At 44.1% G+C, this 22515-nt stretch overlaps 2 protein-coding genes across 10 annotated transcripts in view; one reads left to right on the top strand and one right to left on the bottom strand.

Annotated features, from left to right (window-relative positions):
• Positions 1 to 4656: 4656 nt before the first annotated feature.
• On the top strand, positions 4657 to 12353 carry LOC118368137 (F-box only protein 33-like). Its single transcript, XM_035751946.2, has 4 exons — positions 4657 to 5223; positions 6009 to 6119; positions 6554 to 7221; positions 7527 to 12353. Exons 1-4 carry the CDS (start codon positions 4685 to 4687, stop codon positions 7790 to 7792), a joined length of 1584 nt encoding a protein of 527 aa, XP_035607839.1. The 5' UTR covers positions 4657 to 4684; the 3' UTR covers positions 7793 to 12353.
• Positions 12354 to 13473: 1120 nt separating this feature from the next.
• LOC118368135 (melanoma inhibitory activity protein 2-like) overlaps positions 13474 to 22515 on the bottom strand; it is a 26275-nt gene continuing 17233 nt past the window's right edge. For 8 of the 9 annotated variants that reach the window (XM_035751934.2, XM_035751935.2, XM_035751938.2 and 5 more), the window contains 11 exons: positions 21336 to 21437; positions 21048 to 21108; positions 20898 to 20933; positions 20748 to 20815; positions 20544 to 20626; positions 18045 to 18182; positions 17217 to 17345; positions 15858 to 15980; positions 15379 to 15428; positions 15049 to 15223; positions 13474 to 14383 (listed from right to left, as the gene is read on the bottom strand). In XM_035751934.2, coding sequence (XP_035607827.1) covers positions 14202 to 14383; positions 15049 to 15223; positions 15379 to 15428; positions 15858 to 15980; positions 17217 to 17345; positions 18045 to 18182; positions 20544 to 20626; positions 20748 to 20815; positions 20898 to 20933; positions 21048 to 21108; positions 21336 to 21437 — 1147 coding nt within the window. In that variant the 3' untranslated portion in view covers positions 13474 to 14201. The remainder of the gene's footprint in view (positions 14384 to 15048; positions 15224 to 15378; positions 15429 to 15857; positions 15981 to 17216; positions 17346 to 18044; positions 18183 to 20543; positions 20627 to 20747; positions 20816 to 20897; positions 20934 to 21047; positions 21109 to 21335; positions 21438 to 22515) is intronic. The other variant, XM_035751937.2, reaches the window with a different exon arrangement.

The following is a 22515-nucleotide window of genomic DNA, read 5'->3' as shown; positions in this document are numbered from 1 at the left end:
ATCGGCAGACTCAACAGCCTCGGTTTTTCGGATGACTGCCTTGCCTGGTTCACCAATTACTTTGCAGACAGAGTTCAGTGTGTCAAATCGGAGGGCATGCTGTCCGGTCCTCTGGCAGTCTCTATGGGGTGCCACAGGGTTCAATTCTCGGGCCGACTCTTTTCTCTGTATATATCAATGATGTTGCTCTTGCTGCGGGCGATTCCCTGATCCACCTCTACGCAGACGACACCATTCTATATACTTTCGGCCCGTCATTGGACACTGTGCTATCCAACCTCCAAACGAGCTTCAATGCCATACAGCACTCCTTCCGTGGCCTCCAACTGCTCCTAAACGCGAGTAAAACCAAATGCATGCTTTTCAACCGATCGCTGCCTGCACCCGCATGCCCGACTAGCATCACCACCCTGGATGGTTCCAACCTTGAATATGTGGACATCTATAAGTACCTAGGTGTCTGGCTAGACTGCAAACTCTCCTTCCAGACTCACATCAAACATCTCCAATCAAAAATCAAATCCAGAGTCGGCTTTCTATTCCGCAACAAAGCCTCCTTCACTCACGCTGCCAAGCTTACCCTAGTAAAACTGACTATCCTACCGATCCTCGACTTCGGCGATGTCATCTACAAAATGGCTTCCAACACTCTACTCAGCAAACTGGATGCAGTCTATCACAGTGCCATCCGTTTTGTCACTAAAGCACCTTATACCACCCACCACTGCGACTTGTATGCTCTAGTCGGCTGGCCCTCACTACATATTCGTCGCCAGACCCACTGGCTCCAGGTCATCTACAAGTCCATGCTAGGTAAAGCTCCGCCTTATCTCAGTTCACTGGTCACGATGGCAACACCCATCCGTAGCACGCGCTCCAGCAGGTGTATCTCACTGATCATCCCTAAAGCCAACACCTCATTTGGCCGCCTTTCGTTCCAGTACTCTGCTGCCTGTGACTGGAACGAATTGCAAAATCGCTGAAGTTGGAGACTTTTATCTCCCTCACCAACTTCAAACATCAGCTATCCGAGCAGCTAACCGATCGCTGCAGCTGTACATAGTCTATCGGTAAATAGCTCACCCTTTTTCACCTACCTCATTCCCATACTGTTTTTATACTGTTTTTATTTATTTACTTTTCTGCTCTTTTGCACACCAATATCTCTACCTGTACATGCCCATCTGATCATTTATCACCAGTGTTAATCTGCAAAATTGTATTATTCGCCTACCTCCTCATGCCTTTTGCACACATTGTATATAGACTGCCCATTTTTTTCTACTGTGTTATTGACTTGCTAAATTGTTTACTCCATGTGTAACTCTGTGTTGTCTGTTCACACTGCTATGCTTTATCTTGGCCAGGTCGCAGTTGCAAATGAGAACTTGTTCTCAACTAGCCTACCTGGTTAAATAAAGGTGAAATAAAAAAATAAAAAAATAAATAAATAAAATAAACTGAGGAACTAAATTTAACCTTGCGTAATACCCGAGATGCAGTCACACCCCTAAAAACAAAAAACATTTGTCACAAGAAACTTGCTCCCTGGTATACAGAAAATACCAGAGGCCTGAAGCAAGCTTTCAGAATATTGGAATGGAAATGGAACTCCGCCAAACTGGAAGACTTCCGACTAGCTTGGAAAGACAGTACTGTGCAATATCGAAGGGCCCTCACTGCTGCTCAATCATCCTATTTTTCCAAACGAATTGAGCAGAATAAGAACAATCCAAAATAAATAAAAAATGTATACTGTCGCAAATCTAACAAAAAAGCAGAAAGAGAGGATGGCTTTCACTTCAGCAGTGATGAATTCATGAACTTCAACGAAAATATCATAATCATTAGAAAGCAAATTACGGACTCCTCTTTGAATCTGCACATTTCTCCAAAGCTCAGTTGTCCTGAGTCTGCACAACACTGCCAGGACCTGGGATCATTGGAAACACTCAAGTTTTTAAAATCCTATATCTCTCGACACATTCGTGAAAATGATTATGGCTTCTATAAACCTTCAAGCTGCATACTGGACCCTATTCCAACTAAACTACTGAAAGAGCTGCTTCTTGTGCTTGGCTCTCCTATGTTGAACATAATTAATGGCTCCCTATCCACCGGATGTGTTCCAAACTCACTAAACGTGGCAGTAATAAAGCCTCTCTTGAAAAAGCCAAACCTTGACCCAGAAAATAAATTAAAACTATCAGCCTATATCAAATCTCCCATTCCTCTCAAAAAAATGGGACAATCTGTTGCGTAGCAAGTCACTGCCTTCCTGAAGACAAACAATGTATACGAAATGCTTCAGTCTGGTTTTAGACCCCAATCAAAGAACTGAGACTGCACTCATGAAGGTGGTAAATTACCTTTTAATGGTGTCAGACCAAGGCACTCCATCTGTCCTCATGCTCCTAGACCTTAGTGCTGCTTTTGACACCATCAATCACCACATTATTTTGGAGAGATTGGAAAGCCTAACTGGTCTACACAGACAAGTTTTGGCCTGGTTTAGATCTTATCTGTCGGAAAGATATCAGTTTGTCTCTGTGGATGGTTTGTCCTCTGACAAATCAATTGTATGTTTCGGTGTTCCTCGAGGTTCCGTTTTAGGACCACTATTGTTTTCACAATATATTTTACCTCTTGGTGATGTCATTCGGAAACATAATGTTAACTTTCACTGCTATGCAGACAATACACAGCCCTACATTTCGATAAAATATGGCAAAGCCCCAAAATTGCCCTCCCTGGAAGTGGATAGGGGCATATTTTTTACTTTTAAACTCAGACAAAACAGAGATGCTAGTTCTAGGTCCCAAGAAACAAAGAGATATTCTGTTGGATCTGACAATTAATCTTGATGGTTGTACAATCATCTCAAATAAAACTATGAAGGACCTTGGCGTTACTCTTGATCCTGATATCTCTTTTGATGAACATATCAATACTATTTAAAGGACAGCTTTTTTCCATTTTCATAACATTGCAAAACTATGAAACTTTTTGTCCAAAAATGATGCAGAAAATCTAATCCATGCTTTTGTTACTTCTAAATTAGACTACTGCAATGCTCTACTCCCCGGCTACCTGGATAAAGCACTAAATAAACTTCAGTTCGTGCTGAACATGGCTGCTAGAATCTTGACTAGAACCCAAAAATGTGATCATATTACTCCAGTGCTAGACTCTCTAAACTGGCTTCCTGTGAAGGCTAGGGCTGATTTCAGGGTTTTACTGCTAACCTACAAAGCATTACATGGGCTTGCTCCTACCCATCTCTCTGATTTGGTCCTGCCATACATACCTACATGTATGCTACGGTCACAAGACGCAGGCCTCCTTATTGTCCCTAGAGCTTTCTATAGAGCTCTATTTTTATGGAATGGTCTGCCTATCCATGTGAGAGACGCAGACTCAATCTTTAAGTCTTTATTGAACACTTATCTCTTCAGTAGGTCCTATGATTGAGTGTTGTCTGGCCCAAGGGTGCGAAGGTGAACTGAAAGGCACTGGAGCGACGCACCGCCCTTGCTGTCTCTGCCTGGTGGGTTCCCCTCTCTCCACTGGGATTCTCTGCCTCTGACCCTATTACGAGTGCTGATTCACTGGCTTACTAGTGCTCTTCCATGCCGTCCCTAGGAGGGGTGCGTTACTTGAGTGGGTTGAGTCACTGACGTGATCTTCCTGTCCGAGTTGGCGTCCCCTTGGGTTTGTGCCGTGGGGGAGATCTTTGTGGGCTATACTCAGCCTTGCCTCAGGGTAGTAAGTTGGTGGTTTGCAGATATCCCTCTAGTGGTGTGGGGGCTGTGCTTTGGCAAAGTTGGTGGGGTTATATCCTGCCTGGTTGGCCCTGTCCGGGGGTATCATTGGACGGGGCCGCAGTGTCTCCCGACCCCTCCTGTCTCAGCCTCCAGTATCTATTCTGCAATAGTTTGTGTCAGGGGGCTAGAGTCCTTCTGTTATATCTGGTGTAATTCTCCTGTCTTATCCAGTGTCCTGTGTTAATTTAAGTTTTCTCCCTCTAATTCTCTCTCCCTTCCCTCCCCGGAGGACCTGAGGCCCTAGGACCATGCCTCAGGACTACCTGGCCTGATGACTCCTTGCTGTCCCCAGTCCACTTAGTTGTGCTGCTGCTCCAGTTTCAACTGCTCTGCCTGCGGTTATGGAACCCTGACCTGTTCACAGGGTGTGCTACCTTGTCCTGGACCTGCTGTTTTCGACTCTCTCTCTCTACCACACCTGCTGTCTCGAGCTCTGAATGCTCGGCTATGAAAAGCCAATTGACATTTACTCCTGAGGTGCTGACCTGTTGCATCCTCTACAGCCACTGTGATTATTATTATTTGAACCTGCTCAACTGCAATGAAAGTGCGGGGCTCAACTGCAATGAAAGTCCTCCACCTTGCGCACTTGAGCGGTATGGCAAAAATAACAGCACTTGGGTCAAACCATTTCTCTAAATGGCTTGATAAAATAATACTACATTTGAAGATGGCGTCAGTACAACTAAATGGACAACATACTATAGGGAAACTAAAAGTGTATCAAACAGATGTATTTTCATAAGGAAAACAAACTATGTCGGCCTGTTTCATAAGTGGGATTTTGCAGAGTATCGTTTTCATCCCCACGTAGTCATAGAAGTGGTATGATCCAATAGTATTGAACGCAAAGCTGCTGAATGTTGTTTGTTTTCCACACAGAGAGTAGCGGAACATTACCGTTGTCGCACAATCTTACAACGGTTATATTTACACTTTTGTTTGCGAATAATAGTTTAGTGGCCTGCGCCATGGCTCTGTGCGGGGGTGTTGGAGCCATGGCTTTACCAAGCGAGCTTATCGTCCACATATTTTCATTCTTGTCCGACCGTGACAAGCTTCGGGCCTCGTCCGTATGCTCTCGTTGGAGGGAGTGTCTGTTTTACCCATCGCTTTGGATGGAGCTCAAGTTGCGTGTCGGAGGTGGCTCGAATGGGGGAGGCTATGGCTCCGAACAGACCCCAAGATTAGACTTTCTCATGAGGAAGTTTGGCTCCTTCGTGCGCGAGCTACAGCTCGAGTTTGCCCCAGTTGAAGGATATCTAAGGCCATTGAATGGCGTGGAGGGCAGGATGGAATCTGTCGAAAGCGACCCTCAGTTCCCTGGCCGCTGGAAAGAGGCAATTATCACCTATCTGGACCAGGTGTTGTGTGTCCTCGGATGTATTCGAAACAACAGGTAGTTGGATACATCAACATAATGTTTAATGCGAAGTGCGTCAGCTACGCCATACTCGACAATTTGAGTGTGTTGGGTCTGCGTAGTCAGTGAGCTAACCTTTAGCTAGCCTAAGTATAAACAAACCCACCATGTCATTACGTAATCGGGCCATGTCGTTCTCTACGGATTTCTGCTTATACTGCCTGATTGACGTGTCGTTTTTCGCTTATTCAAGCTATAATCTAGCTACTTGGTATATAGGACATGTCAGTCTGAAGTCTGTTTTTCTGCCTGGTATGCAAATGTTGCTAGGGCATGTTTATAATTTGAACTGCATTGCTGCAGCAGTGGTGGTCAAGCTCAGGTAATTTATAAACGGAACCACTAAGGTCAGCAATGACATTGCCAGCATGCTTTCAAGTCCGGCTTCTCGAACCTGTACTAGCAATATGCAATGTACTAGCAATATGCCAATATCTTTTGGACACGTACTGTCCTGAAAAGTTCCAGTTGCACTGCCACATAGGGAGACTAAAGCTGTCTTGAGGCATTTATTTGTTGGTAGTACTCATTCAATAACAGCACACTTGTGAAAGACAGCTCTAGAGATGTACAGTCATATGAGGAATGCTGGGTTTGTGGTGTACACCAGTGATGTTGAAAGGTGCTGATTGTCACAGGCCTTCTGGAAAATTGGTGAGGGCGTGTTTGTTGCAGTGTACAATTAGAACATACTGTCACTGACCTCCACTATGTCTGATTGTGTCTGGTTTTGTCTAAAGCTCACTACTTTCTCGCTCTAGAAATCTCCAGAAGCTGAGTCTGTATGGGGATACCTGCATTCTTCAGGATGAGGGCATTCTGGACAGTGCCTATCTCAACCAAGTTGACCAAGGAGGAGTGAAAATCAAAGAGTGAGTGGCTTTATATCTTGCCCAAGTTGACAAAATCACAATCACAGTACAAACTGTCCTCAGTTGAAATTCTGCCTCATAGAATTACATAACTAGGTTTATTTATTTAACCTTTATTTGATTAGGCAATTCAGTTAAGAACTTATTCTTATTTACAATGAAGGTGCCTTATGACAGATTTTGACCTTGTCAGCTTGGGGATTTGGTCTAGCAATCTAGCAACCTTTCGTTACTGGGCCGATGCTCTAACCACTAGGCTACCTGCTGCCCCAGGTAACCTAATAGGATTTATGTTCTGCCTAGTTTTTTTTTCCTGTATTCATTTAGAGTAGGCTTTTATTTGCAGATATGAGAGTTAGACGTTATAAAGATTTTAACTTTCTCTCTCCTCTCTCTCTCTGTCTTTGTGTTTGTATTTCTCTGGCCTGAAATAGGATCCAGCAGCTGTTAGTGGAAGTTTTGTCTAACAGCAGGCAGATGAAGTGGCTGTCCTCAGCCTTCATGCTGGGTGTGGTGACCCCCTGCTCCCTGGCCTCTCTGTCCAACCCCAGCGCTGCCTCCCTGGAGCACCTCAGCCTGTTGGACAACCAGCTGCCCTGCCTGTCCTCCCCTGTGGAGCTGGAGCGCCTTGTCCACCTGCGTTCCCTGGCCCTCGACTTCTGTGACTTCACCTCTGAGATGTGCCGCCTGCTGGCTGGAGGACACCGTGCTCCACTACACCGCCTCTCCTTGATGGTGAATGGCGCCGCTCTGGAGGCCAAGCCGCTGGATTGCACCGCCAGTGAGGATGACTGGAAGGCCCTAGTCCGACGCTGCGCTAACCTGCGGGTCTACATGATGGCCCTGGATGTGTCCAGCCAGGACCTGCTGAGGGTGCTCAAGCCCAGCCTGCCCCTGGAGAGGATCCACCTGGACAGCTACTCCACCCTGGTCACAGACGGCACTCTGGAGCTCATTTCCCAGCAGTACAACAAGACCCTGAGCCACTTCGTCCTGATGAGGGATGACACCGGCTTCCCTGACCTCAGCGTCAACCGCAACGAGGACCCGCTGGTCCTACTGGCCTGGCGCTGCGTACACCTCTCTGTCCTGGTTATCCATGGTGAGTCAGCCTGGGTCAAAAGCTAGTATTACATAGCACAACACTTTTAGTGTAGCCTAACATTTTAATGGGAGTGATTTACATTTTAAAATATCATGGGTTCTAGTTGCGCAGATAAAATAACCAGTTATAGATATTTTCTATAGGAGTAATGTTATGTCTAGTGTGTGTATAGTGTAGAGGTCATATTGGCAGCATGTTGATTTGTATACCATAGATCAAATGGAGTTGGTTTACATTCAGTATGCAGTATGTTTTTTCTACAGTGGTGTTCAATGTGATTCTCCTCTGTCTGAACACCACAGGCTACACTGTGTGGTCCCACAACCTGGTGGCCATCTCCCGTCTACGTGGCTCCAGCCTCAAGGTCCTGGCTGTGTCTGAGGAGAGTATCGACTTCGACCCGGACCAGGGAGTCTTCATGGAAGGTGACCCCGTCCACAACCTGGTGAAGGAGGTGTCCCAGGGCCTGGGGCGCATCTGGCACCCCTCCATGGACTCCAACTTGGTCCTCAGCGAGCCCACCCAGCACTTCCACAGGGAGATGCAGAGCTTCAGCCTGGGCATGTAGACTAGAGCTACAACCGCCAGGCCGTGCCTCCATCTGGGTCGTGTTCATTAGGCACCAAACGGAAGAAAACAAGACAGGGAGGGACTACCCGGACTTGTCCAGTAAGAAACGCTCATCTTCTGTTTTCTGTTGCAAAACATTTTGAAATGTTTTCTGTTGCGTGCCCTAAAGAACACGACCCTGGTCTGGCCTGCTGCACATGCTCAGTGCTTGTCATGATGATATAATCTAAACCTTATGGGTCCTATCTCATTTGCATACTTTATTTTTAGTTTATATTTTCTTTCTTTGTAGAATGAACTAATCCTTTATATGTGCTGTGTTTAATCAGTATTAGCTCTATATTTATATCTATCTATATATATCCTGCTTATGAATAGGAGAGTATAGTTGGGTATTTGATTAGTAGCTAATTGAGCGATTGGTGTATGGAGGGGGCTTTTTTTTTACACAGCTAGCTTACTTGTATTGCAAGTTTTCTTTTTGGTTTTGTCTATTTGTTGTTTTTCTCTTAGCGAGTGCTGAGTTACCGTAAACTAACTTATCAGTTAATCCACCTTGGCTTTTTGCAATGACGGAATCCTTTGTAATTGCTTGTTCACCTTTTTAAGGGGAGATTAGTCCAGTGGTCTTCCGGCAGAGGGGGGGAGAGTGCTGGTGGACTGTTAGGCCCCCCCTAACCCCTCCCTTCCTGTCTGCTCTTTACTTTTGTGTTTTGGAGATAATATGATTGCTATGTTACGGGACTAAGATCCTGCTGGTTCTTCTCAGCCTAGAGGTGGGATGTGATACAGTTCTGTTGGTGAAACCAATTGCTGAGGTTTCCACACTGACACTCATGCTGAGGCCCTTTGAGCTGCCTACGTACAGCTGCAGTACTTTAGTCAGGGGTCAGCATTGACAGTTATGAGTTGCAGTTTGCTCTCAGAAAAATCCTCTCTGTCTGTCTCAGGTAGGCAAAACATGATGATGAAGATGGTGGTGGGGGTGATGATGATGTATACTATGAAACAATCAGCTAGTCTGTCAGTTTAATCCAGTTTTTCTTGAGTCACAGTTGCCTTGGAAATCCCCTTGTGTTCTGGATTCAATCGTTTTTGCCATCAAATCTGCCCCTTTTACCACGGGGTAAACAAACTTAGTCGTACATTTGTTTTAAGATTAAGGTGTTGAAAGAGTTTAAAGAATGGCAAACTACTCCTTGCACGTATTTCTCTTGTTCACAGTTTTAGGGCAAAGTACTTGCTGTGTTGACTGACTCCAGGGCCACAGTGTTTCACCTGCTGAGCGTTGGATGGAGGGAGGCATATATTTGCTTGTTCCATATCTCAGGATTTTTGCACTTTCTGTACTTTTTTCCAATGAAGGCTTTATTTTAATGCAAAGCTATCTGTTGTTCTAAGGACCAGTGTGCGTGGTGGTGGGACTGAATACTGGATACTAATACTGGGGAAAGAAATCTTCCAACACAACGCACACCAGAGGTTGTTGGTTTTATTTTTCTAGCCCCGCCTCGTTCCCTCAATTGAACTTTTAAGAAGGTTAAGATCTGTGATGTCCGTCTGTGAAAATACTTTTAATGACGTTTTCTATTGTTGTGTACTTGCTGTTTTAGAGCTCAGAGTAGTAGAGGGAATCTGAAGTTGGTTGCTCAGTGGTAGAATGTAAATGTGAAGCTAACAACCTTTTTTAATGTGTAAAGTTGTCTGCTATCCAGAATTCCCCCTACGTACGAATATCTTCTTCTTTATCCTCGCTTGTAAAGCTTAGGGAACCAGTCCTGACTGATAAGGCAGTACAGTGTGTGGGGCCTGGAATAGGTGACCTCTCTGGTAGGCCTCTGCTTGTTCTGTGCTGCTGAGATGTTGTAACATTCCAGAGAGACGAGAGTAGGCTACATCTCTTGACCTTGAGTGGTTATGAAGCCGTCGGTCGGCTATTGCTTCTTGTTGCGTTCCTCCGTGCCCATGACTTTCATTGGTACTACCAAAGCCAGCCATTTCAGTTAAAGAATAGATAAAGTACTGTATATTGAGGAAAAAATGATCTTGCATAGAAACATCTGACATCAGATGGCAAGAAGTGTGTGTGTTTGAAACATGGATCACAATGTCACAATCAGCCTGTGGAATCCACTACTAATCTGTTTAGCTGTTGCAGTCAGATATGAGCCTGCATGCAAGGTTCCACTCGGAGTAAACTTAGTCTATCTACGGTTTATGCATGAGAAGCATCAATATGGGGAAAAAGTAATATTGAAACTATATGCATGTTAAGAGGGATTCTAAAAGTGTTCAAGTCCTGTCTATTTTTAGTACCACACCAAAAAGGATAGATAATATTCTATATTTGGAGTTAACTTGTTTGTGCTGAACAGGGGTAGGGTAAGACCTTGTTAGAGGTAGAGGATGACGAATGCCAGTCAATTGTTACAATGTGTAAAACATCCTAATGTTGCATTCATGCTGTGCCTAAATCCAGAGGAGCTTTAAATTCAAATGTCCCATTTGTTCTGCGTTCGTTTCCAGTTCATTGTCTAGTACCGCATTTGACTACCGTTACAGAAACATAGCTCATTTACGCATCAGTGTTTTTTTTTTTTTTTGGTGTGTGTTTTGTTTAAAGTTTCAAAAGTGCATACATCAGAGAAGGGGGTGTATGGTGTGTTTGAAGTAAAACATGGTGTACCACTTTCTCACCAGTGAGCAGGAAACAGCCTTTCTCAGGGTTACTGTCAGTTGCGGGAGAGGAGGAAATTATTTCCATCGCTCAGGCCTCAACATCATAATGAAAGTTAGGATCAATCTTTTTTCCAACAAGTCACTGGATTTTAAAAACGTTGTGTCAGCGCGTCTGCGTCAGCTGCCAAAGATCACGGTGTGAAACAACTCTTAAAGTGCCCACATGCTGGCAGAGGGCAGGGCCCATGGCTGATCAGCTGTGATGTACTACTACGACTACTCCTTTACAACTACTACTATACTTCTAGAAATATGATATACTTACTGAATAGGGGGTGAAGTTGGACCACATGTGGTGCACAGCTGAGCTGTGGTTTGGTCAACAACAGTAGAGCTCTCTCTCTTTACAAATGCACCTGTATCACTGTGAAGAGTGAATGTAATTTAAGTATAGATAAAATCAAGATTGGTTGATTCTATCAGACCAGTACGCTGCTAAGAAACGTGTAAGGAACATTCCACTGGGGAGTTAAAAACAAACAAAATGGCCAAATGTCTGCATGAGATGACTTATTTTTTTTACTGTTTTATTCTTTGTTTTGAAGGGTAACGGGATCCAGTAGGTAGGTCACAACTGGTCTTTTGATGAAAATAATTGTTTGCAGAGGTTGTGTAGCCCAGTCTTTCTGCATGTTAAAAGGCACAGGAGAGCAGACAGGATATTTTGTTACTATGGACAAAAAGACCAGTTGGGTCATTTGTAGGTTACAACTGTGAGGTTGGATCCCCTTTTTTATTTGCTATTGTTTTATTATTTCTGAACACTTTTTATATGCATTTGCAATCCAAATCTCTTGAGTAGGATGAAGCTGTGTAGCTACAGTGAGCTGCTTGGAGGGCAGGTCTAACTGTTGCCTATAGAAGTGTATTGCACTCGGAAAGCTACAGTACCTTACAGCTAAATGAACTCATGCCAGCCTTAAGAGTGTAAATGCTTGAAGTTAAGAGACCTGAGTGAGGAGAACTGATGCTTTCTGTCTTTGGTTTTATTCCATTATTAAAAACCTGAACCACTGTAATACCACAGGTCCACTGTTGTGAGGGTCAGGAGGGAGGCGAGCTTAAAACAAGCCACATCTCTTAATGGCTGGCTTGCATTACAGCAGTCAAACTATGCAAGTGGAATGCATATAATCCAGTGGATTTTTTGTTGTCACTTACAAATGGAAATAACTTGCTACGATACTTGGCCTTATTACAATTATTATTGTTTAAAGATCTTGATTCTTCGGAAGCCAAACTGTTTCAAAGGCAACCGTGGGTTACAGACATGGTCTCTATGAGACTGGCCAGCAGGCCCCAGTTAAGTGGTACGAATGTCGTGCATTTGTTTAAAATCAGGACAGTTTGCAATAAAATAAGTCATACATTACAAGTGGCAACCACGGGGGCACGAGCAGTGCGAACACCTGGGCTGCGTCCTTATACACTTTTGGGGAAGAAAACTCTCATTGCATATTTGTATATATCAATACATATACTCTTATGCAACATGTCTGGGTTCTATTTATGAACGATGTTTGTTACCATCTTAAATGTTTAAATATTTGGACAGGTGTGTTCTGTTTCAAGTGAGCACATAGCATTGGATTTTATATGTACATCTGCTAATGGGAAATCCACTGGCGCATGTGTGAAAATGCCAGGTGTGGAGAGAATTTTATTGATTTAGAAAAGTGATCCAAGGTTAAGATAGCTAAAGAAGGAAAATCCTATGAAAAAAAAACCCTAACTGACAGATTGGGTAAACCAGCCGAATGTTGATTTGAATCAATGTTGAATGCTTCTTTTAATCAGTGAATAAAAGCATTATAAAGACACATGGTCTTTTGTTTTATTCATTTGTGTTTCTGATCCTTAGTTATTGCAGTGTTTAATCTTGTGCAATATCTCACCCTTAATATTCATCAGGTGTAATTTGACCTTACAGGAACATGTCAGAGCTAGACGCCATTGGACGTTTGACTTGGCACAGCTTATGGTTTAGATCATGAGGATACAGCTATACCTGAATAGGACCAATGTCATTTTTAATGAAACATTTGATACTATATGAACATTACAACAGCAACAATTGAATTACTTGAGCATAACATTTTACATTTTTACAAGTCTCATATTCCATGACCTTTAATGATCAAACTATGGACGGTCAAGACCTCAATGCTAAAAAAGTTACTTAGACAATTCCTTCAATCTCTATACCCATGTCAAGAATGCAAGGGACATAAAGACCTTTTAAATCAATCTTAACAATACAAGCAAATGCACTCTTCAAGTTAGTCCAAGTCGCCACTCAGAACAAGGCAGATTCACATAGCTAGAATCATCATACCCATAACACCTAGTGTGATCAGAGAACTCATTTTTCCACTTTTCCTGTAGGGATTTCAGAAACACTTGAGGGCTGTGTAGGCTTACCCTGGCGTGACATTTTGATAACTCCCTTGGACAAAGGAGACAGTCAGCTCTATTTATTCAGATTCAAAAATGCTAATTACTAGACATCATGCAAAATGGCAAATCCCTGCAAGCCCCTGAACATCATTTTTTGGTGACACCTTTGCCAACAGGTAAGGTCAATTTAAAACTTAAGACAGTTTACAGAAATGTAACCAATTTATTACTGCACTGAAATATAAAACGCAACAAGTGTTGGGCCCATGTTTCACGAGCTGAAATAAGACCCCTGAAATTCTCCATATGTACAAAAAGCTTATTTCTCTCAAATGTTTTGCACACATCTGTTAGTGAGCATTTCTCCTCTGCCAAGATAATCCATCTACCTGAAAGGCATATCAAGAAGTTGATTAAACAGCATTATCATTGGACAATAGAAGGCCACTCTAAAATGTGCAGTTGAGAGAGCGTTCAATTGGAATGCCCACCAAAGCTATTTCAAGATAATTTCTCACCAGTAAGCCGCCTCCGCTGTTTTAGAGAATTTGGCATCCGCAGACCATGTGTATGGTGTCATGTTTGCTGATTTTTATGTTGTGAACTTTGTTTTGGTATGGGCAAGCATAAGCAAAATAGCATTTTATCAATTGCAATTTGAATGCACAGAAATACCATGACATGATCGGGAAGCCCTTTTCTTAAGGTAACTATGTCCAACAGTTGCATATCAATATTCCCAGTCATGTGAAATTCTTGCATGTTGTGTTCATATTTTTGTTCAGTATACATTTAGTGAAAATTAGATCTTTAATAGAGAATCTTACCTTTGCCTCAATTCATCCATTTTAAGTGTTTCTAAAATCCCCTATGGGAGAAATGGTTGGAAAAACAACTGGAAACAATTCCCTGTTTGACTGCTAGGTTTTATGAGTATTATGACTCATACAGCTATGTGAATCTACAAAAAAAAAACTTACATAAATGATCGCTCAGTACTCCTCGTGGTACTGTATTGTTCAATCATTAAGTCCTAAGACACAGTGATCTATGTTTGTGTGTGCAACAGACTGTGGGGGAAACAATTCCACTCCCAGCCTCTAGAAAAGGGAGAAAGAGTCATGAATGTTGAAGTTACACTTCAGGAAACAGTCCCTGAACACACGCTCAGTCGCTCACTACTATCACAACAACAGGAAATTAAGTTTCACACAGGAAGCGGGCCAAGAGAGTTTCTCCCGCACAGAGAGAGAGAGAGAGAGAGAGATGGCTCAGATGACATCATGTGGAGAGGGAGATTGGTCAGAAGACACTTCACTGCCAGGTGGGGAGGGCCTTGGAGGGGGTCCAGGGGGAAAACTGTCTGGGTGGGGTCTCATGGGAGGGTACCCCATATGCTGCGGTGGTGGAGGGGGGACTCGCCCGAACATTCCTGGGGGAGGTGGTCCTCGCACTACAGGGGAAATAAGGGGGAAAGGATTACATTTAGTCAGTCTAACAGTATGAAGGCAGAGACATTTAATCTGCAAGATGTAGCAAATGATGTATGGAATGACAATCTTCATCTCCCACCCAAAACTTAATAGAAACAAATGACATAAAAACATGTAATACTACTTAACCTGCAGTTTAAATGCATTATAAATGTCTGTTTTTAATATACCCCCTTTTCTCCCCAATTGGTAGTTACAGTCTTGTCTCGTCGCTGCAACTGCTGTACGGACTCGGGAGAGATGAAGGTCGAGAGCCGTGAATCCTCCACAACCCAACCAAGCCGCACTGCTTCTTGTCGCAATGTCCACTTAAACCGGAAGCCAGCCGCACCAATGTGTCGGAGGAAACACTGTACATCTGGTGACCGTGTCAGTGTGCTCTGCGCCCAGCCCGCCACAAGAGTCGCTAGTGCATGATGGGACAAGGCCAAACCCTCCCCTAACCTGGACGACGCTGGGCCAATTGTGCGCCGCCCGATGGGGTCTCCCGGTCGCGGCCGGCAGCAACAGAGCCTGGACTCGAACCCAGAATTTCTAGTGGCACAGCTAGCACTGTGATGCAGTGCCTTGCGCCACACGGAAGGCCCGTAATGCCTTTATTATGTAGGGAAAACAGCATACTTACTGCCCATGGGGGCTGGACCTCGTGGGGAGAAAAAGTCTGGAGGTCCGTAAGGGCCTTTGCGTGCAAAGTAAGGGTCCCTGTGGTCCATGGGTGGGAGGGGACCCATACCAGGGGGTACTAAGAGAGGAGGTCCCATCCTCATGTCTCGCAGATCTCCAGGTGCTGACAGATGGGACTGAGGGAACACATTTCAAATACCCAATAATGATGGAGGGCACTGTAGTGGTACAACACTATTATCCCCATGGGGAAATTAGTTATATATAAACATGAGAAAGAGAGAGTGCATGATTGGACCCCTATTGTTAGTAGAAGGGTGAGAAAACTTACATCTCTTTCATTTTCACCAGGACCCATACTGTTTCCCATAAATGACGAGTCTGCAAGAACAAGAGAAAACAGTAATGACCTAGCTAGATCCACTTCAGTCTTTGGTGGGTTTATTTGATGAAGAGGGCTCATTCATGCCTCGATAATTCTATAAGCTTAACTCTATTAAACCAAGGGAGTTTCCAGATTAGGCACAATATCCTGCCCATTCTCTAACATTGGATTGTTCTTCAGGGGTATACTAATCATCGACACTCCTACTATTCACTGCTGACGAAGGAGATCGGTCTGAATCACGTCAGCATTAAAGATCCTGTCTTCGAAATATATTTAATCACTTTAGTTACATACACCTAGCACAAACACCTTTTTGAAGTTAATTTGACAGAGTGGCTATAGTGCAGACACAGAAATAATCTCAGACATTTTAAAACTAAATCTATGGTCCTGTAATACATGTTAGAAAGGAAGGTTCTCACCAGGTTGGTGGCCAAAGCTGTGGGGCTCAGCAGGACCGGGGCCCCTGGGTGGAAGGGGGCCCATAGGAAGGGCTCCGGGCAGAGGTCTCCTGTAGGGAAGGCCTGTGTCTAGATACATATACCCTTTATGGGGGAAAAAAAAAAGAGAGAGAGCACTGTGTCATCAGATTTATTTAGACCAGCTGAGCCGAAGGAGGGGATCACACAGTCAGAAGTGCACAAAGCACAGGAGGTTGGTGGCACCTTAATTGGAAAGGCTCATGGTAATGGCTGGAGCAGAATAATATCAAACACATGGTTTCTATGTGTTTAATGACATTCCATTCGCTCCATTCTAGCCATTATTATGAGCCATCCTCCCTTTAGCAGCCTCCACTGGTCCAAAGGGGATTGGAGCAAAAAGCAAAAGCCTCTCCATCATATCAGAAACAAAAAACAAGCACACATTTAAATCATGATGCATTGAGTTAGTACACATCAAAACAGTGACAGTAGTAGGCAGGGTGGGCATGATGGAATTGTCAATGTATAATCAAAATACAGTGATGCCACATGCTAATTGCTCCCCCATGATAACTCAACTAAATAAATAATAGTTCCTAACTCAAGTGAATATTAGACATCTCAAACCAGGCTGAGGCCAGACTTGGGTTAGAGTAGCGTAGGGGCCCAGGTGACAAAGGCCAAAGTGTGGGTGGGGGAAAACTCTAGAACAAACCAGTGGAGGCTCAGGCTCCTCAATGCAGTGGTCTGCAGTCAGTGTGCCCAACCTGCTGACTCTGCCCATCTCTGTGGTCCTGTCACATGACTCAGACAGAGATTAGGCTGGAACTACGACAACCGACCACATCAGTACTGGACAAATAGTAGCCATACACTCACTGACCTATGCCTCACAGACCGACAGCCAAAAGACAGAATCTCAAACCTTTCACAGGGCCGGCTGACCACACTACAGCACCACAATCAAATCATATAAAAATGCATTTGTCACATGTCAAATACAACAGATGTAGACTTCACTGTCAAATTTAAATAGTAACCCAACTGAGGGGAAATATTTTGCTGTGAACAAATCTGACAGTTGGTTAATAAAGATAATTAGTATCAGGTTAGAGTGAGTTATCTAAAACCCAAAAGAAAGTCAGGGCCTCTTTACGTAGAAAGATGGTAAAACATGCTGAAGTAAATAAAGAACAAACCCTTTAGGGCTGATATTAAAAAAACAAATGAATGTGTCAAAGAGTAGACTAGAAGATTTGAATATCAGAAGGATAGAATAACTTCTGTCTATTGTGATTGGAGCGGCTGCTGCCTGAGATCATAGGGGGGGGCGATAGCAGGTGGTCATCACTGTACCTGGAGGGTGTATAGGTGGGCCCCTGCGATCCCTCTCCCAGGTGGGAGATATCGAGCCGCTGTCAGAGTGAGGACCACCACTACGATCAGAGTCCACCCCACCAGGGGGATCTAACAGGCCTCGGGATACTGGTTATGGGGGAGAGAGAAAGGGGGGGGGGGGGGGTGGAGAGAAAGAGGGAGGGCAGAAAGAGAAATCATGACAAAGAGTATATGAGAAAGAGGTGAGATATGTGGGAGTGGTTGGTGAGTGAGAAAGGGAGAGCCAACATAATGTCAATGAGTTCATGAAGCATGGATGACAAGACCAAAACATGTGCAAAGATCACACTCCCCTCACTGTAGGTGATAGGAAATGCTATGCTGCTGCAGTATATCCATCTTGCTGGTGCATGCTCACTGCCAAGGCAATTTAGACTATAAAGATAAGCATCTTTAACAGATGTTGTGCCAATCTTCTAGCCAATCAAGACTTGGTACGCATTTGTATTATGTGCTTAAGAACAGGTTTTCAGCATTGTTTTAGTCAAAAAGAAGACTATAAAATCAAAACTCTAATATCATTGAATTATTTAAATTATCCTGCAGATCATTTTTCTTAATGTCATTTTTACAAGGTCATGGCACATAGGAAATTGGTACTAAATTACAAAGGTAAAAATATTTATGCTAAATACAAACTCATAACACGCCATTCCAAGGAGTATAACACGGCACTGATGGTAAAAGGGCACACATGTCACAAGACATGTAAATTCAGCTGTGGTGTTATTGTATGACCGGAATGACCCAGGCCTGCAGTGCATTGGCGTGGACTGGAGAGGTCACCTCTGCCTCCTGGTCCCATGGGGGGGAAGTTTGGAGAGAGGCGGAGTGGGCCATCCATCAGGGTAGGCGGAGACAGGAAGGCTCTGTTCTCAGAGGCGGGGCGATGTAGGGGGGAGGGCCCATACGGTGACCTTTCACCTGCAGGACAGGGAGGGACATATGGTTCAACGTACAGAATAATGACAGAAATTCTAAATCAACACCCAGAACATGATAGGCAAGCCATAAGACATCTAAATAGTTAACCAGTAGCTATAAGGACTAACTATCTGCATTGAACCTTTTTGCACTAACTCTTTGACTGCCACTGTCCAACTATCCTGTTGCCTAGTCACTTTACCCCTACCTACATGTACAGTGGGAAAGTATGCAGACCTCTTGATTTTTTCCACATTTTGTTACATTAAAGCATTTTTCATTAATGGATTACATTACAATTTATCATCTACATACAATACCCCATAATGACAGTGAAAACAGGTTTAGATTTTTTTTAAATATGTAAATGAGGTATTTCTGTTTATACAAGTATTCAGACCCTTTGCTATGAGCCTCAAAATCAAGCTCAGGTATATTCTGTTTCCATTGATCATCCTTGGGATGTTTCTACAACTTGATTTGAGTCCACCTGTGGTCAATTCAATTGATTGGACATGATTTGGAAAGGCACACACCCGTATATAAGCTCCCACAGTTGACAGTGCAAGTCAGAGCAAAAACCAAGCCATGAGGTCGAAGGAATTGTCCGTAGATGGGTACCAAAAACATTCTGCAGCAGTGAAGGTCACCAATGACACAGTGGCCTCCATCATTCTTAAAATGGAAGAAGTTTGGCCGCCTGGCCAAACTGAGCAATCGGGGGAGAAGGGCCTTGGTCAAGGAGGAGACCAAGAACCCGATAGTCACTGAAAGCTCCAGAGTTCCTCTGTGGAGATGAGAACCTTTCAGAATGACAACCCTCTCTGCAGCACTCTACCAATCAGGCCTTTATGGTAGAGTGGCCAGACAGAAGCCACTCCTCAGTAAAAGACATGACAGCCTGCTTGGTGTTTGCCAAAAGGCACCTAAAGGACTCAAGACCATGAGCAACAAGATTCTTTGGTCTGATGAAACAAAGATTGAAATTTTTGTCCTGAATGCCAAGCCTCGAGGAAACCTGGCACCATCCCTACAGTGAAGCATTGTGGTGGCAGTATCATGCTGTGGGGATGTTTTTCAGGGGCAGGGACTGGGAGACTAGTCAGGATGGAGGGAAAGATGAACGGAGCAAAGTACAGAGCTTGATGAAAACCTGCTCCAGAGCACTCAGGACCTCAGATTGGGGCAAAGGTTCACCTTCCAACAGTACAAAGACCCTAAGCACACAGCCAAGACAACGCACGAGTGGCTTCGGAAAAAGTCTCAAAACCCGATCGAACATCTCTGGAGTGACCTGAAAATAGTTCTGCAGCGATGCTCCCCATACAACCTGACAGAGCTTGATATGATCTGCAAAGAAGAATGGGAGAAACTCCCCAAATACAGATGAGCCAAGCTTATAGCTTCATCCCCAAGAATATTAAGGATTTAACCACTGCCAAAGGTGCTTCAATGTACTGAGTATAGACTCTGAATACTTATAAAATTTGATATTTCCATTTGAAATGTATGAATTTGCACAAAAAAAAAGAAGTGCTTTCTCATTATGCGGTATTGTGTGTAGATTGAATAGGTTTTTCCCCCTCACCAATCAATTAAAGAATAAGGCTGTAACGTAACAAAATGTGGATAAAGTCTAGGGGTCTGAATACTTTCCAGATACACTGTACATATATACCTCGTACCCCTGCACATCCACATAGTACTGGTACCAAGTGTATATAGATTTTAAATGATAACTTGGCTAACATTACTCATTGTGTATTTGTTATTCTTTTTCTCTGCATTGTTGGGAAGGGCCTGTAAGTAAGAATTTCACAGTTAGTCTACACCTGTTTTTATGAAGCATGTGACAAATAGCATTTGATTTGATGCACTCCTGTAGATCTGAGAGGATGGATATTATACAAATAATAATTAGGTAGAGTGGCCAGACAGAAGCCATGCAGAAACTGACCTGTACATCTGTGCCATTTCACACATGTACAAGTGCATGTATGAATTCGAAATGTGTATTTTTTGCATATTACAGAGCCACGGATCAGCCATTATTGATGGTGACCCTGAAGCAATTAGGGTTAAGTGCCTTGCTCAAGGGCACATTGACAGATGTTTCACCTAGTCAGCTCGGGGATTTAGACCAGCGACCTTTCAATTACTGGTCCAACTGTCCTGACCGCTAGGCTACCTGTCGCCCATAACCAGTTTTATGCTATAAGCAGTTGTGTTAACTTCATCTTGCATTTGGATTGTCACCATATTGCTTCCCCCTATCCAACCCTCTCAATGTAGGGGTTACCGGGCGAGCTGAGATTTAGCAGAAGATATTATTCCAGTTAGAGAGGTTTATTAGAGACTCACCTCTGAACAGAGGTCTGTCCATGTTGTCCAGAGTATAGGGGTCTTTCTCCACAACATCCAGCTTGAACTGAGTATCAGTCAATCTGCATGGAGACAAACCACAGCTGGAGAATACTTCTCACTACAGGGAAATACTATTTTGTAGCGACAACTGCCATGTCTGGTGAAACTGACTTCAATAGAAAAGTATTCTTTAGTACTTACTTCTGCCTGAGGTGTGCATTCTCTCTTTTAACTTCAGCCAGGTCGCGGTCAGCACCTCGTGCTGCTAGCTACAATGCAGACAACAGAAATTACAGAAGAGTTGCCTGAGGTGTGCTCCATAGTGTATGTATGATGCAACTATGTACTTACCCAGTTATTGTGTGCCTTCTTTTCCTGAGAAGTTATCTGAAAGATGGAAAGAGAATTAAATGAGTTATTGGCCATACATCATCATTGCACATGGTGAATGTTTTTGCCCTCCTCCAGTCTCTTATGATACAACAGTGTCAGATCTCCCACCTGGGTTTTGTAGGCCTGGTTAGTCTTCTCCAGCTCATCCTCCAGGTCTTGTGCCCTTTGCCTGTATGTGTGAAAACTGCACCCTGAGACAAGCACTCACAACAAAAACACCCCGCAAAGTAGAGTCTCATAGAACACATTGGATCTATTTGATTGACAGGAACTCCCTCTGGGTTCACGCTTTGGGTTCTTGCCCTAGCACTTCACAGCTGATTCAAATAATCAAAGTTTGATGAGTTATTGGAATCAGCGGTCTAGTGCTAAGGCAAAAACCATGCAGAAACTGACCTGTAGCTGTTGAGCTCCTCCACGGCCAGGGTGATGCTCTTGTCAGCCTTGGTCAGCTTCTCATCCTTCTGAAGACGCGCCCTCTCCTCCACAGTCAACATCCTGACACCAGGGGAGAACACCCAGTATCAGACGGATATTATCAGGCATAGTACAGTTCAATAGCCCCACTCTAATTAGTGAAACCTTGAATGTGGGCTTTCCTTCTCTGTGGCCGAGAGACTAGTCAAGGATCATATCACCTCTACCTTCCCTGCCACCCTAGACCCACCCAGACTGCATCCCTAGCCACGTCCTCAGAGCATGTGCAGATCAGCTGGCTGGTGCTTAAAGATGGCCACCATTGTCCCTGTACCCAAGAAGGCAAAAGGTAACTGAACTTAATGACTATCGCCCCGTAGCACTCACTTCTGTCATCATGAAGTGCTTTGAGAGGCTAGTCAAGAATCACATCACCTCCACCTTACCTGCCACCCTAGACCCACTTCAGTTTGCTTACCACCCTAATAGAGACACAGAGGAGGCAGTCGCCATCACTCTGCCCTATCCAATCTGGACAGGAGGAATACCTATAAGAATGCTGTTTATTGACTATAGCGCAGCCATCAACACCATAGTACCCTCCAAGCTCATCATTAAGCTCGAGGCCCTGGGTCTGAACCCTGCCCTGCGCAACTGGGTCCTGGACTTCCTGGCGGGCCACCCCCAGGGGGTGAAGGAAGGAAACATCACATCCACTCCCTCTTGTACTCCCTGTTTACCCATGACTGTGTAGCAAAGCATGCCTCCAACTGAATCAAGTTTGCAGACGACAACAGTAGTAGGCTTGATTACCAACAATGATGACACAGCCTTCAGGGAGGAGGTGAGGGCTCTGGGAGTGTGGTGCCAGGAAAACAACCTCAATGTCAACAAAACAAAAAGGAGATGATCGTGGACTTCAGGAAACAGAAGGTGCACCCCCCTATCTACATCGACGGGACTGCAGTGGAGAAGGTGGAAAACTTCAAGTACCTTGGTGTACACACCACAGACAAACTGAAATGGTTCACCCACACAGACAGTGTGGTGAAGAAGGCACAACAGAGCCTCTAAAGAAATTTGGCTTGTCACCTAAAACCCACAAACTTCAACAGATGCACAATTGAGAGCATTCTGTCGGGCTGTATCACCACCTGCT

Source organism: Oncorhynchus keta, chromosome 35, assembly GCF_023373465.1.
Source record: "Oncorhynchus keta strain PuntledgeMale-10-30-2019 chromosome 35, Oket_V2, whole genome shotgun sequence".
In the NCBI taxonomy this organism is placed as follows: domain Eukaryota; kingdom Metazoa; phylum Chordata; class Actinopteri; order Salmoniformes; family Salmonidae; genus Oncorhynchus; species Oncorhynchus keta.
The sequence above is the reverse complement of the archived record's forward strand: the minus strand, read 5'-3'. Positions and strand labels throughout refer to the sequence as shown.

Excerpts from the sequence above, each read along its gene's own strand:
- LOC118368137 (XM_035751946.2), top strand. The coding sequence starts at position 4,685 with ATGTTGTTTGTTTTCCACACAGAGAGTAGCGGAACATTACCGTTGTCG. Across the intron at positions 5,224-6,008 it reads GGATGTATTCGAAACAACAG|AAATCTCCAGAAGCTGAGTC; the intron begins GTAGTTGGATAC and ends TTCTCGCTCTAG. Across the intron at positions 6,120-6,553 it reads GGAGGAGTGAAAATCAAAGA|GATCCAGCAGCTGTTAGTGG; the intron begins GTGAGTGGCTTT and ends GGCCTGAAATAG.